The following is a 13,582-nucleotide window of genomic DNA, read 5'->3' as shown; positions in this document are numbered from 1 at the left end:
CCCCCCAAGTAGCTGGGACCACAGGCACCTGCCACAACACCAGGCGATTTTTTGGTTACAGCCATCGTTGTTTGGCAGGCCTAGCTGGATTCGAACCTGCCACCTTAGGTGTATGTGGCTGGTGCCTTAGCCACTTGAGCCACAGGCACCAAGCCCAAATTAAATATTTGTTAAAAAACACAAATGAGGGCCCAGCTCAGTGGCTCATGCCTGTAATCCTAGCACTCTGGGAGGCTGAGGTGGGTGGATAGCTTGAGTTCACTGAGTTTGAGACCAGCCTGAGCAAAAAAAGAGACCTCCGTCTCTACTAAAAATAGGAAAACTGTAGCTGCTGGCTCGGTGCCAGGGGCAAGCGGGTTCAAACCTAGCCTGGGCCACCTAAACAATGACAACTGCAACAGAAAAATAGCTGGGCATTATGGTGGGTGCCTGTAGTCCCAGCTACTTGGGAGGCTGAGGCAAGAGAATCGCTTAAGCCCAAGAGTTGGAGGTTGCTATGAGCTGTGACGCCAAAGTACTCTACGGAGGGTGACATAGTGAGACTGTCTCAGAAAAAAAAGAAAGAAAGAAAAACTGTAGCCAGGCACTCTGGCGAGCACCTGTAGTTCCAGCTACTTGGGAGGCTGAGGCAAGAGAATCACTTAAGCCCAAGAGTCTGAGGTTGCTGTGAGCTATGACAGGGCAACAGCTTGAGACTCTGTCTCAAAAAAAAAAATGAAAATAGAAAAACTGGCTCAGTGCCTGTGGCTCAAGTGGCTAAGGCGCCAGCCACATACACCTAAGGTGGAGGGTTCAAATCCAGCCCCAGCCGCCAAACAACAATGACAGCTACAACCAAAAAATAGCCAGGCGTTGTGGTGGTCCCAGCTACTTGGGAGGCTTGAGACTTGCTTAAGCCCAGGAGTTGGAGGTTGCTGTGAGCTGTGATGCCACAGCACTCTACCCAGGGGGACAGCTTGAGGCTCTGTCTAAAAAGAAAAAAAGAAAAACTGAGGCAAGAGGATAACTTGAGCCCAAGAGTTGGAGGTTGCTGCAAACTATGATGCCAGGCCACTCTACCCAGGACAATAGCTGGAGACTCTGACTCAAACAAAACAAAACACTAATGATTTCAACAAATAATATGGACAGGCTACTATGTGCTATCCATAGTGTGTGGTGTGGAGAATACAGAGTTGAACAAATAATACCTGGACTGGTCACTGGAAAGAGACAAGGAGTCAAGGGTGACTCCCTGCTGTTTGGCCTGATGAAATTCACCAAGAAGAGATCTTGGAGTGGGAGATTCCAGCAATTGTGGTTCTGAGGTGGAGGGGCCTGTGTAGTTGCCCAGCAGGCAGTTGGATAGACCTCAGCCTAAAGAAAGGTTAGGACTGTGTGAATTTGGGAATCTAGATGGGACAGAGGGTCATGGGAGTGAATGAGATCTTCCCTAGAGAGTGAGTCTGAGGAGAAAAGAGGATCAGGAAGGAACCCTTAGGGACATGTTTTTTGTTTTTTTTTTTGAGACAGAGTCTCAACTTTGTCACCCCCTGTAGAGCGCTATGAAATCATAGCTCACAGCAACCTCAGACTTGGGTTCAAGCTATTCTCTTGCCTCAGCCTCCAGAGTAGCTGGGACTACAGGCACCTGCCACAACACCTAGCTATTTTCGAGATGAAGTCTCACTCTGGCTCAGGCTGGTCTCAAACCTATGAGCTCAGGCAATCCACCTGCCTCAGTCTTTCAGAGTGCTAGGATTACAGGTATGAGCCACCTCACCTGCCCAGGACATTTTTTTTAAATGCTAATAAATGTGTTTTCTTCCATTCTAAAACATATTTATTAGGGGGAAAATCACCTATTGCTTCAATTCCTAAGACAACTACTTTTAACGTTTTGGTAGATACCATCCCACCATTCAGGAAGCAAACAGAATACAGAAAGCTCAAAAAAAAAAAAAATCTAACTGGTCTTCTGTCTACCTGTCTCCCCATGATCCATTTTCCATGAAATAGTAAAGGCTACCTCAAAACGCAAATTGGGCTACACTGGATTACTATTGCTCTCCGCCTAAAACTGTCAACATCACCAAGCAAAATCCTGTCCTGACTTGCTACTCAATCTAAAACTCTAGGATGGGCCAGTTGGGGTGGCTCACTCCTATAATCCTAGCATTCAGGGAGGCCAAGGTGGGTGGATTGCTTGAATTTAAGACCAACTTGAGCAGGAAAAGACTCATCTCTACTAAAAATAGAAAAACTAGCCAGGCCTTGTGGTGGGCACCTGTAGTTCCAGCTACTTGGGACGCTGAGGCAGGACGATTGCTAGAACCCAGGACCTTGAGGTTGCTGTATGATGACACCATGCCACTCTATCCAGGGCAACAGAGGAAGACTCTGCCCCTCCCCCACAAAAAAAAAGAAAAGAAAAAGAAAAAACTCTAGGATGGCCCCAATCCTAATACTCTGTTTAATAAGTCCTCCGGGTGATCCAAGCTCAAGTTTGTAAACCTCACAACTCTTGTTAAGTATTACTATTGCCGGAAGAGTACAGTGGTTAAGGGCTGAATCTGGAGCCAAGGTGCATTTCAATTCCAGGTCTCTCAGCTTTGTGACAATGGGATAATAGTGCCTATCTCATGGGGTTGTTGTGGAATTACAAGGCAGTAATGTCCTTAGAACCGTGGTAGAACCTGAATTTTACTTCCCTTTTCCCTCCAATGGCTGTGCACGGCCTAGGCCTGGGTTACAAGCCTTGCCCACTCAGGTACCAGCTGGGTGGTGTGTGGGCTAGGTGACAGGCCCGAGGCCACTCTGACCCCGGCGTGCAATGTGATCTCGTCCAAGGTGCTAAACGCCTGACTTGAGTAGGGTTTGCCATGGGCGGTTCGGTGCCTCGGTCAGCCGCGAACCTTCCATGGAGGGTCTCCGTTCTCGCTTTCTCCGCCGCAGCCGCTCTAAGCACCGCCCGTCGCCCTCTCACCCCGCGGCGGCGGCGGCGGCGGAAGCTGGGGGGCGGGCCGGGCCGGGGCGGGGCCGCGAGCGGCATGGAGGAGGCGGAGGCCACCGCGAGCCGGGCCGAGGAGTGCGGGCCCGATGGGGCCTGAGTGGGGCCCGTGGCCCCTGAGCCGTGAGTGCCTCTGGGCGAGGGTCCGGGAGGGGTAGCTCGGCCACGGCAGGTCTCCCCAGCCCTCGGGCGGCCCCTGCCCGGGAGAAGAGCAGGGCCGGATAAGATGGGAGGAGGGTGGAGGATTCGGGCAGGGGAGGTCGCTGTTCTTTACCCACCAAGGCCTGGGGTTTGGTTCTTTTAGGGGCAGATGAACCTTAAAAGCCGATTATTTGGCCTCCAGCCCTGGGGCCCTGGGCAGCTTTGACTCAGATAGGTCCCTCAAGTCCTAAGGAATTTCCAGGTGTTCCAACCCCTCTGAAGGTTTTCCTGCCAGGGTCTGAGAAGTTGAGCCACTTTCCCCAGGTCACACAGCACGGTTGCTTACAGGAAAAAGTTGCTGGGAGGTCTTTATTTCCTCAGCTCCGCAGAAGGCATCAGAGTTTGGGAGGAAAACCTTACTCCATGTGACCCTCTGGTCCTCTCAGATTCCTGAAGTCATGGGCTGGCCTGAACTTTGGTGAAACCCCTGCCCCCAATCCAGCATGGACGACTGGAAGCCCAGCCCCCTAATCAAGCCCTTTGGGGCCCGGAAGAAACGAAGCTGGTATCTTACGTGGAAGTATAAACTGACAAACCAGCGGGCCCTGCGGAGATTCTGTCAGGTACAGAGAAGTTCCAGACCTCCCAGTGGCTCCCTCCCAGCTTCACCTCAGCCTAAACTGGGCATTTAGACCCACCTTAGCCACCCTCTGCTGGAAAGGGGTAGCAGGTTCCTGGAGGGAAACTTCTGTGTGTCATGCCCCTACCAGGTAGTGGTTTGGACCCAGAGTTCTGGAATCAGAACCCAAGTACAACTTCCAAGGCTTCTGATGGAAACCTGAGGTCTGACCAAGAAGGCTTTACCCTGGGGCACACACCTGTCAGGCAGTGAGGGCTAAGATCCAGGTCATCTGATCCCTAGCTTGATTCTCTGGGCCTGGCTCTATCTTTAGGAACTAACTGTGGAGGGGACCAAGGAAATCAAGACCTCAAATGGAAAAACACAGGATCTCTGGGTAGGGAGGGCCCTGATGGAGGGGAAAGGGTCTGGGGAGTTTCCCTGGAAGAGGCCCTGGTTAAGGGGGTAAAAGAGGTCGGAGGCTGACAGAGAAAGAGACAAGTCCCAGGTTCTCCCTATGCCCTTACTGCAGCAAGGGCCCGCCTTTCAGGAAGACCTTTTATGATCTGGAGAAGGTTCTGTTCTTAATCATCCCACCCCTCCTATCAGACAGGGGCCGTGCTTTTCCTGCTGGTGACTGTCATTGTCAACATTAAGTTGATCCTGGACACTCGGCGAGCAATCAGTGAAGCCAATGAAGACCCGGAGCCAGAACAAGACTATGGTGGGGCCAGGCTGAGGATGGGGTGGGGGACTCTGGATCTCACCGCTGAGTGGCAGTCAGATCTCAAGGGGTGTGACTCTGGTGGGGAGACTATCTCCATGACCTATTATACCCCCATAGATGAGGCCCTAGGCCACCTAGAGCCCCCACGACGAAGAGGTAGTGGTCCCCGGCGGGTCCTGGATGTGGAAGTATACTCGAGCCGCAGCAAAGTATATGTGGCAGTGGATGGTACCACGGTGAGTGGGCTGGGGTCTTCTGTACAGTCACTTGTTCAACTCAGGATATGGTCCCCTGGATGCAGGGTCCACTGCCTGAGTGGGAACTGCAACTCTGCAGATTTCTAGCTGTGTAACTTTGGAGCCCTCATTTCCTTATCTAAAGACTAGGACTAATGATTTCTACTTATCGGGATTAAATGTAAAGTGTGTGAAATGACCTATGTGTAGTGGGCTCTCAAAAGTGATCATACATACTAGTAGGCAGTTAATTCATTGATTTGTTTATTTCATAACCACTCCCTGTTCCCTTCTTTGGCCTCACCTTTATGCTGGACACTAGGAACCTGGAGGAAATTAGACCTGGCCCTGCCTCAAGAGGGTCACTGTAATGGAGACTGATACTTCTAGGATCAAGCAGAGATAGTGAAGGGCTCTATGAACTGTGAAAGTCATGGGGGGGAGGGCGGTTATTGAAAGATGTGATCTCTCTGGTGAGGGTCCTGGGGAAGAAGAGTTGACCTTCAAGCTGAGTTGGAAGATAACTGTGTGAACAGAGGTGTAGGCAGGTTTTGTACAGCTGGTGTCTGTAAGACATACTCCTTGAATGCTTGAGTAAAGATTTGGACTTTGTCTCTGCCACCACATAGGTGCTGGAAGATGAGGCCCGGGAGCAGGGTCGAGGCATCCATGTCATTGTCCTCAACCAGGCCACGGTGAGGTTCCAAGGGTAGAGGACCCAGAAAACTGAAGCTGGACTCTCCGTGCGGGTTAGTGGTGACACTAACTCACAAGAGATGTGTTCCCTGCCAGGGCCATGTAATGGCAAAGCGCGTGTTTGATACATACTCGCCTCATGAGGATGAGGCCATGGTGCTATTCCTCAACATGGTGGCACCAGGACGAGTGCTCATCTGTACTGTCAAGGTCAGTGATTCAGCCCTGGCCTTGGCCCCCATGTCCTTAGCTCCAACCCTTGTCATGGCCTAGGTTCTATACCCCTAATATAGTTGGACGATCCTTTTGAAAAAGGTGACTTCGATTCCAGTGTTAGCTTTGTCATTTTTTATTAAGTCAGCAAATAGTTATGGGGTACCTACTGTTTGCCAGCTACTGCTCTGGGTATTGGAGATACAGTGGGAAACAAAGTCCCTACCTATGGAGCTTACATTACAGCTGGATGGATCAACAGAAAACAGCCAGATAAATAAATGTATAATGTCAGGATATGATAACTTATATGAAGAAAAAATAAAACAAGAATGACGGGGATGCACTTTAGAAAGGGAAGAACTCTGTAAGGAGATGATATGGGAGCAGAAAAGGCTGGAGGAAGAGAGAAGTGAGCCAAATGAATATCTGGAGGAAGAGCATTGTAGGTAAGGCCGAATGCGGTGGCTCACACCTGTAATCCTAGCACTCTGGGAGACCAAGGTGGGTGGATTGTTTTTAGATCAGGAGTTTGGGCTCGGCGCCTGTAGCTCAGTGGTTATGGTGCTAGCCACATACAGTGGGGCTGGCAGATTCAAATTCGGCCCAGGCCAGCTAAACAATGACAACAATAGCCAGGCATTGTGATGGGCTACTTGGTCGGCTGAGGCAAGAAAATTGCTTAAGCCCAAGAGTTGGAGATTGCTGTGAGCTATGACACCACAACACTCTACCGAAGGTTACATAGTGAGTCTCTGTCAAAAAAAAAAAAGATCAGGAGTTTGAGACCAGCCTCAGCAAGAGCAAGACACCATCTCTAAAAAATAGCCAAGCGTTGTGGTGGGAACCTGTAGTCCTAGCTACTCGAGAAGCTGAGGCAAGAGGATTGCTTGAGCCCAAGAGTTTAAGGTTGCTGTGTGCTGTGATGCCACAGCACTCTACTGAGGGTGACAAAGTGAGACTCTGTCTCAAAAAAATAAAGTAATCTAGGTAGAAAGAATGGCAAGTACAAAGGCTCCAGAGAGGGAAGGTGCTTGGCATGCTTGAGGAATGGCAAAGATGCCAGTGGGGCTGGAGCAGAATAAGGGAGGAGAGGAGGAGAGTGGTGGGAAAAGAGGAGAGGTGGCCGGGGAGCGAGATTGAATGGGAGTGTAGTAAGGACTTAGCTGGGTGACCTTGGATGATTCTCAGAATCTCTCTAAGCTGTTAGTTTTCTTATCTATGAAAGAGAATAACCATAGAGGGTTGTTATGATAATTTAATGAGCTGATTTAAATAAAGGCTTTATGTAGTGCTTGATACATAGTTGGCGCACCGTGAGGCCTAGGTTTCTTGGAACCATGCCAGTCAGGCTGATTGCCTTCTCTGGTCCCCCAGGATGAGGGCTCCTTCCACCTCAAGGACACGGCCAAGGCTCTGCTAAGGAGCCTGGGAAGCCAGGCTGGCCCTGCCCTGGGCTGGAGGGACACCTGGGCCTTCGTGGGACGAAAAGGAGGTGCCGGCACCAGAGTCCATTTGCTCTATAATATCAAGGGCTTGGGAGGAGCAGCACTCCAGGAGATGGGGTGGAGTAGGGGGCAAATAGGAGCTAGTGACAGCAGTTGGATGAAAGTGGGCAGGGAGATGGGAAGATGACCCGAAACTGGAGTCTGGGCCCCCTGACTCCTCATCCTTCATTCCTGCCCTCTGCCAGGTCCTGTCCTTGGGGAGAAGCATTCTAAGTCACCTGCCCTCTCCTCCTGGGGGGACCCAGTCCTGCTGAAGACAGATGTGCCACTGAGCTCAGCCGAAGGTGGGGTTAGTGGCACCTGGCCTCTGAGGCAATGCCTGGACTCGGGGTGGGCATTTAGATCCTCTTTATGGAGACTTTATTCCCTTGACTTTGTGCCTGAGGCTCTTCAAACCATGCTGGCCTCATGCCTCCAACCTGTCAACCTCATTCCTCTCTCAGAGGCAGAGTGCCACTGGACAGACACAGAACTGAACCGTCGCCGCCGGCGCTTCTGCAGCAAAGTTGAGGGCTATGGGAGTGTGTGCAGCTGCAAGGATCCCACACCCATCGAGTTCAGCCCTGACCCAGTGAGTGGGGCCTTAGGCAGTAAGGTTTGAATTCCTTTCCAGCTTAGCAAGGGGAACCCAGCGAAGTTCCAGAATGGGTTTTCCATATCCCAGCCTGGGAGGGAACCAGGAGCTAAGGATTTATGTTGAGTTCTGAAAGACAGGGTAGAGGGAAACGGGCAGGCCATGTGAGCAAGACCCAAGGTTGGAGTTGGGTTGAGTGTATGGAGAAGCCAGAACAGGGAAGACCCTCTTCCCCTTCCCTGTCTACTTTGGAATCTGCCCCCAGCTCCACCCAAGAACGCTTCCCTTAGTGGAGATCTCAGTTTGACAGAAGAGTAAGTCAAAAGTTAAAAGCTATTTCTCTCACAGCTCCCAGACAACAAGGTCCTCAATGTGCCTGTGGCTGTCATTGCAGGGAACAGACCCAATTACCTGTACAGGTGAGCCTGGAAGTGGGCTGCATTCAGCACTGCTTAGGTGCTTAGCAAGTGGGAGGGTACTTAGCTCACCGACCTGCAGGAGAAACTCTTGACATGGGCAGATTCAAGGCCCATTCACCTATGTGGATAAACATGGGGAGTCTGGGCCCATCTATAAACACAGGAGAGCCCTGAGGTGGGGGGCACAAAAAGGCCCTAACCCATCCCTGGGCTCCCTAGGATGCTGCGCTCTCTGCTGTCAGCCCAGGGGGTGTCTCCCCAGATGATAACAGTTTTCATCGACGGCTACTATGAGGTCAGTGGGGCTTGGGGGGGCTGTGGGTGACTGAGCACATTCATTTTCAGTGGCAATGATTGCCGAGGACTGACAAGGGAGATAGCCCAGGCAAGGGCTATAAAATGTGAAGGTAGAGGTAGGCAAGGGAAAGTGGCCTCACATAGTGACCAGTGGTCATGGCCCCCAGGAGCCGATGGATGTGGTGGCACTGTTTGGTCTGAGGGGCATCCAGCACACTCCCATCAGCATCAAGAATGCCCGCGTATCTCAGGTACTGCCTAGGCGAGGCTGGGAGGGGCAGACCCCCAGCCCCACCTGCTACTCCAGAGCTCAAATGCCCTATTACCACTTTCCTCCCAGCACTACAAGGCCAGCCTCACTGCCACATTCAACCTGTTTCCGGTGAGTAACAAGGATACAGCTCTGAGGCCTGAGGAGGGGAAACATGGGCATAAGATCTAGTCCTGTAATGTAGCAACTTCTTCCTTTCACTGGGCCTTGTCCTCCTGATCTGGAAAATGGGGGTAGTGCCGCCTGAAGAAAGGGGAAGGTGGAGGACACCACAGGGTGGAGAGGCCCCTGAGAATCTTGAGTCCCCCTTTCCCCACAGGAGGCTAAGTTTGCTGTAGTTCTGGAAGAGGACCTGGACATTGCTGTGGATTTTTTTAGGTGAGGTTCCTGAGTCTCTAGGTAAGAAGGCAGTGGGGTATTTTGGGAGCTTTCTGGAGGAAGCAACCTCAGAATGGGGAAAAAGCCTGAGTACAGATAGGATGGCAAGTGCTGGGGCTGGAGTAGAAGGTAAAAAAGATAAATGGAAACAGCAGAGATTTAGGGGAAAGAGACTTCACTCCTGAGTCTCAGCTCCAGCTCTTCCAGCATCACTGTGACTGGGTTTGTCCTTGCCCCTTTCTGAACTCTTCGCATCCTTTCTCTCTCAGTTTCCTGAGCCAATCCATCCACCTGCTAGAAGAGGATGACAGCCTGTACTGCATCTCTGCCTGGAATGACCAGGTAGGCTGGGTGGCCCGGGGTTAGCAGGCAGGTTTGTTGAGGCCCTGAGCTAATATATCCCCACTGTCCCCAGGGGTATGAACACACAGCTGAGGACCCAGCACTACTATACCGTGTGGAGACCATGCCCGGGTTGGGCTGGGTGCTTAGGAAATCCTTATACAAGGAGGAGCTTGAGCCCAAGTGGCCCACACCAGAAAAGGTACTCAACTGGGTAGGGTGCGTGGGCTGGAGTCCCCTCCCAGCTCAAGATGTCTTAACCTTCATATTCTTCCGTGCCCGCCAGCTCTGGGACTGGGACATGTGGATGCGGATGCCAGAACAACGCAGAGGCCGAGAGTGCATCATCCCTGATGTTTCCCGATCCTACCACTTTGGCATTGTCGGCCTCAACATGAACGGCTACTTCCATGTGAGTGGCAGGCTGTGGGGTGGGGCACCATATGGCATGATGGTCAAGAGCATGGACTCAGGGGCATCCTAGCTCTATCCCTTGCTAGCCATGTAACCTTGGGGAAATAACTATCCTGTTTTCACCTCAATTTCTTTATCTGTAAAATGAGGATAGAAATACTACTCCCTCTGGAGTTATGAGGTTTAAATGAGTTAATATATGTAAAATTCTTTGAATTGTAACCATTATATAAGGGTTATATGGTATTATTTTTATTTTTACTATTCTTAGCACTAGACTGTAGGTGTGGGAGGGTATTTCTGCCTCTAAGCACTAGTCCAGCCCTACAAGCTCTATTCTCTCCTTTCCTTATAAGCCCAAGGAAAGCAAGGAGGTCCCTAGGACCCCACACCCCATTTGGTTGTATCCAGAGAGCCACTGTCTAGTTATAGCAAGGGAGGCATTGAGCCAGTCTGGCCCAAACGAATGGATAGCATCCAGCTTGGAACTTCCTAGAAGCCAGAAAAACACTCAGAAGCTGGCTAATACAAGAGCCCCATTTGTCTCCTAAAGAGGGCAGGCAGTTATCTCAGGTCAGTCTCAGTACCTGAGTCATGGCAGTTTCTTCCCTCCCAGCTCAGTCTGTTCCTTTATCCATCAGCCCCTATAGCACCTATTCTTGGTTTCTGTGGCTCTAGAACAGCAGGCTAAGGGAGAACCACTGGAGACAGTAACTAGATCATGGGACAGTAGTTTGGTGTGAGCTGCCCACAGGAGCATGAGCTCTCTGGTAATAGGGGAGCCCAAACTGAAGTTAGTTAAGAGCTTGCCTAGGATGCTGCAAAGAGAGAATGGGGGAAATAGGAGGAAATGAGAGGGTTCTTTATTAGGTCCAGGATTCATTTATATGTCTTGTAGATGTGTGGTGGGCCAAAGAGTGGTGGTGGGCCAGTGTGAGGCCCTGACTTTGGCCCTCACACCCACTCCAGGAGGCCTACTTCAAGAAGCACAAGTTCAACACAGTTCCAGGTGTCCAGCTCAGGAACGTGGACAGGTAGGGGCTGACTGCAGGGCATGGGGAAGGATATTATCTACGAGACTTGATGACCAGTCCCTAAAAGTTGCTTCCAATTCTGGGGCCTCTGCGTTTACCTGGCCCTGCTGCTCCTGATCCCATGTGATCCCTTGCCCTGCTCAGTTCTACCCATGGGACCTGAGGGCCTGCCCCTTCTCTGACCTATTTTTCCCTCCCCTTCAGTCTGAAGAAAGAAGCTTATGAAGTGGAAATTCACAGGCTGCTCAGGTATGGCCTAGGGCAATTGGGGTATGTGGGAGGCAGTGAGGAGTCAAATACTAGGGATCTTGGCCATATAATATGCAGGGCCCTCGTCCAAAAATTAGTAATAATTTCAAGGTGGCAACAACAAACCGTTAAAACCAAGCATAGGGCCCTGTGTGATACACACCTCACATCCTTTCTTGGCTGTACTCTCCCAACTCCCACTGCAGTGAGGCTGAGGTTCTGGACCACAGCAGGAACCCTTGTGAAGATTCTTTCCTGCCAGACACAGAGGGCCACACCTACGTGGCCTTTATCCAGATGGAGAAAGATGATGACTTCACCACCTGGACCCAGCTTGCCAAGGTGCTCCAATACCACACCCATCCTAGGGCATCCCTCTCTACACTACTGCACTATCTCAGGATACAGGAAACCCTTTTTGTTTGTTTGTTTTGTTTTTCTTTTGAGAGAGTCTCATTATGTTGCCCTCAGTAGAGTGCTGTGACATCACAGCTCACAGCAACCTCAAACTCTTGGGCCCAAGCCATTCTCTTGTCTCAGCCTCCCAAGTAGCTGGGACTACAAGCACCCGCCACAACGCCTGGCCACTTTTCTGTTGCAGTTGTCATTGTTGCTCTAGCAGGCCGGGGCTGGATTCGAACCTGCCAGCCTCGGTGTATGTGGCTGGTGCCGTACCCACTGAGCTGTGGGCACCACCAATATAGGAAGCCTTTGTTCTGGTATCTTCAACCCCAGAACCTTCTCTTCATACTTTAGAGCCCCTCCTCCAAACTCCTTGTCCAAATTCATATACCTAAAGATGCTACCTCTTGCAAATTGGAGTAGCTGCTGAGGAAGTGTGGAGGCTGAGCCAAAGGTCCTTAGTGGCCATCCCTCACCCCCAACTCTCTGACCCACATCTCTGCTCCTATCTCACCTCCACCAGTGCCTCCATATCTGGGACCTGGATGTACGTGGCAACCACCGGGGCCTGTGGAGATTGTTTCGGAAGAAGAACCACTTCCTGGTGGTGGGGGTCCCAGCCTCTCCCTATTCGTGAGTGGCCCTTTTCTGCCCTAGGAAAGGTGGGCCTAGCGGGATTGGGGGAGATAGCTTACTGACTTCTTTCCTGTACATTCTCTTATCATCCCAGAGTGAAGAAGCCACCTTCAGTAACCCCTATTTTCCTGGAGCCACCCCCAAAGGAAGAGGGAGCCCCAGGAGCTGCAGAACAGACATGAGACCTCCTCCAAGACCCTGTAGGGCTGGGTACTGTGTACCCCCAGGCAGACTGGCCCCTCACTCCATCCTGTAGGATTTGTAGATGCTGGTAGGGGCTGGGGCTGGTTTGTTTTTAACATGAGATTTAATTACTAACTCTAAGGGAAGGGTTCCCCTGCTCCAACACCCCTATTTCTGAGTTGAAGGTCTATTTATTTACTCCCTTGTTAGAGAAGGGCAGGAGAGTACCTGGGAATCACTGGGATCCCTGGGCAGCTGATCTTGCCCTTTATACACCCCCTTCTCCCAGGCCTGCCTCAGAATCTAATCTATTTATTGACTGTCCTGAGGGCCTGGATTTCCTTCTGGGCTGATATGCTGCCCTGAGGGTAGGGCTGGCTCTTACTCAGGAAATTGCTGTGCCCAATCAATGGACAGGCCCAGCTGGGGCCATATGCTGACACAGACTCACTCAGAGACCCTTAGACACTGGACCAGGCCTCCGCTCAGCCTTCTCTTTGTCCGTTTGTCCAGATTTCCAAAGCTGGAGAGTTGGTCATTGATTAAAAAAGGAGAAAACCTCTGGGTATGTGTCTTACGATTGTGATCATTTGGAGGAGAGTGAAAGATGGTGAGGGAGACAATAATTGGTTTTTTTGTCTGTTTGTTTTTTGAGATGGAGTCTCACTTGTCACCCTGGGTAGAGTGCTGTGGCGTCATAGCTCACAGCAACCTCAAACTTCTGGGCTCCAGCAATTCTCTTGCCTCAGCCTGTTAAGTAGCTGGGACTACAGGTGCCCACCACAATGCCTGCCTATTCTTAGAGATAGGGTCTCACTCTTACTCAGGCTGGTCTCTAACCCATGAACTCAGGCCATCCACCTGCCTTGGCCTCCCAGAGTGCTGGGATTACAGGCTCCTGGCCCTGGAGAAAATAATTGTAATAGATGGTGTTTTCCTTCCTGTCCTCAAGTTTATCCTCCATTTGGGGCCATTTGGCCACCAGGGGATGCCCAAGTCCAAGGTTTTTCTCCAGGCTCCGCCCTAGGACCATCTTACATTGGCCCCTCCCTACTTGGGGCTGAGTTTAGAGCAGCCACTGCACCTGTCTCCAGAGTTGGGACAAGAGAACAAAAAGGGATCCTTGGCTCGGCGCCTGTGGCTCAAGCGGCTAAGGCGCCAGCCACGTACACCTAAGGTGACGGGTTCGAATCCCCAGCCCGGACCCGCCAAACAACAATGACGGCTGCAACCAAAAAATAGCCAGGCGTTGTG

At 51.2% G+C, this 13,582-nt stretch overlaps 1 protein-coding gene across 2 annotated transcripts; it reads left to right on the top strand.

Moving 5' to 3' along the window:
* The first annotated feature begins 2,999 nt into the window (after positions 1–2,999).
* POMGNT1 (protein O-linked mannose N-acetylglucosaminyltransferase 1 (beta 1,2-)) lies at positions 3,000–12,894 on the top strand. Of its 2 annotated transcripts, XM_012812483.2 has the most exons (23): positions 3,018–3,112; positions 3,577–3,753; positions 4,084–4,146; positions 4,359–4,473; positions 4,594–4,712; positions 5,342–5,407; positions 5,505–5,618; positions 6,999–7,116; positions 7,315–7,413; positions 7,573–7,700; positions 8,052–8,122; positions 8,342–8,417; positions 8,587–8,670; positions 8,760–8,801; positions 9,010–9,068; positions 9,338–9,410; positions 9,484–9,612; positions 9,697–9,822; positions 10,794–10,858; positions 11,063–11,107; positions 11,314–11,449; positions 12,033–12,142; positions 12,240–12,894. In XM_012812483.2, exons 2-23 carry the CDS (start codon positions 3,634–3,636, stop codon positions 12,325–12,327), a joined length of 2,046 nt encoding a protein of 681 aa, XP_012667937.1. In that variant the 5' UTR covers positions 3,018–3,112; positions 3,577–3,633; the 3' UTR covers positions 12,328–12,894. The 2 variants fall into 2 exon arrangements, with proteins under 2 accessions (XP_023363619.1, XP_012667937.1); XM_023507851.1 differs by lacking the exon at positions 4,084–4,146 and having other exon boundaries at positions 3,000–3,112.
* The last annotated feature ends 688 nt before the right edge of the window (positions 12,895–13,582 follow it).

Source organism: Otolemur garnettii, unplaced genomic scaffold (assembly GCF_000181295.1).
Source record: "Otolemur garnettii isolate 467f Iridium unplaced genomic scaffold, OtoGar3 scaffold00210, whole genome shotgun sequence".
NCBI classification, from domain to species: Eukaryota; Metazoa; Chordata; class Mammalia; order Primates; family Galagidae; genus Otolemur; species Otolemur garnettii.
This window is presented reverse-complemented; position numbering and strand designations above follow the sequence as displayed.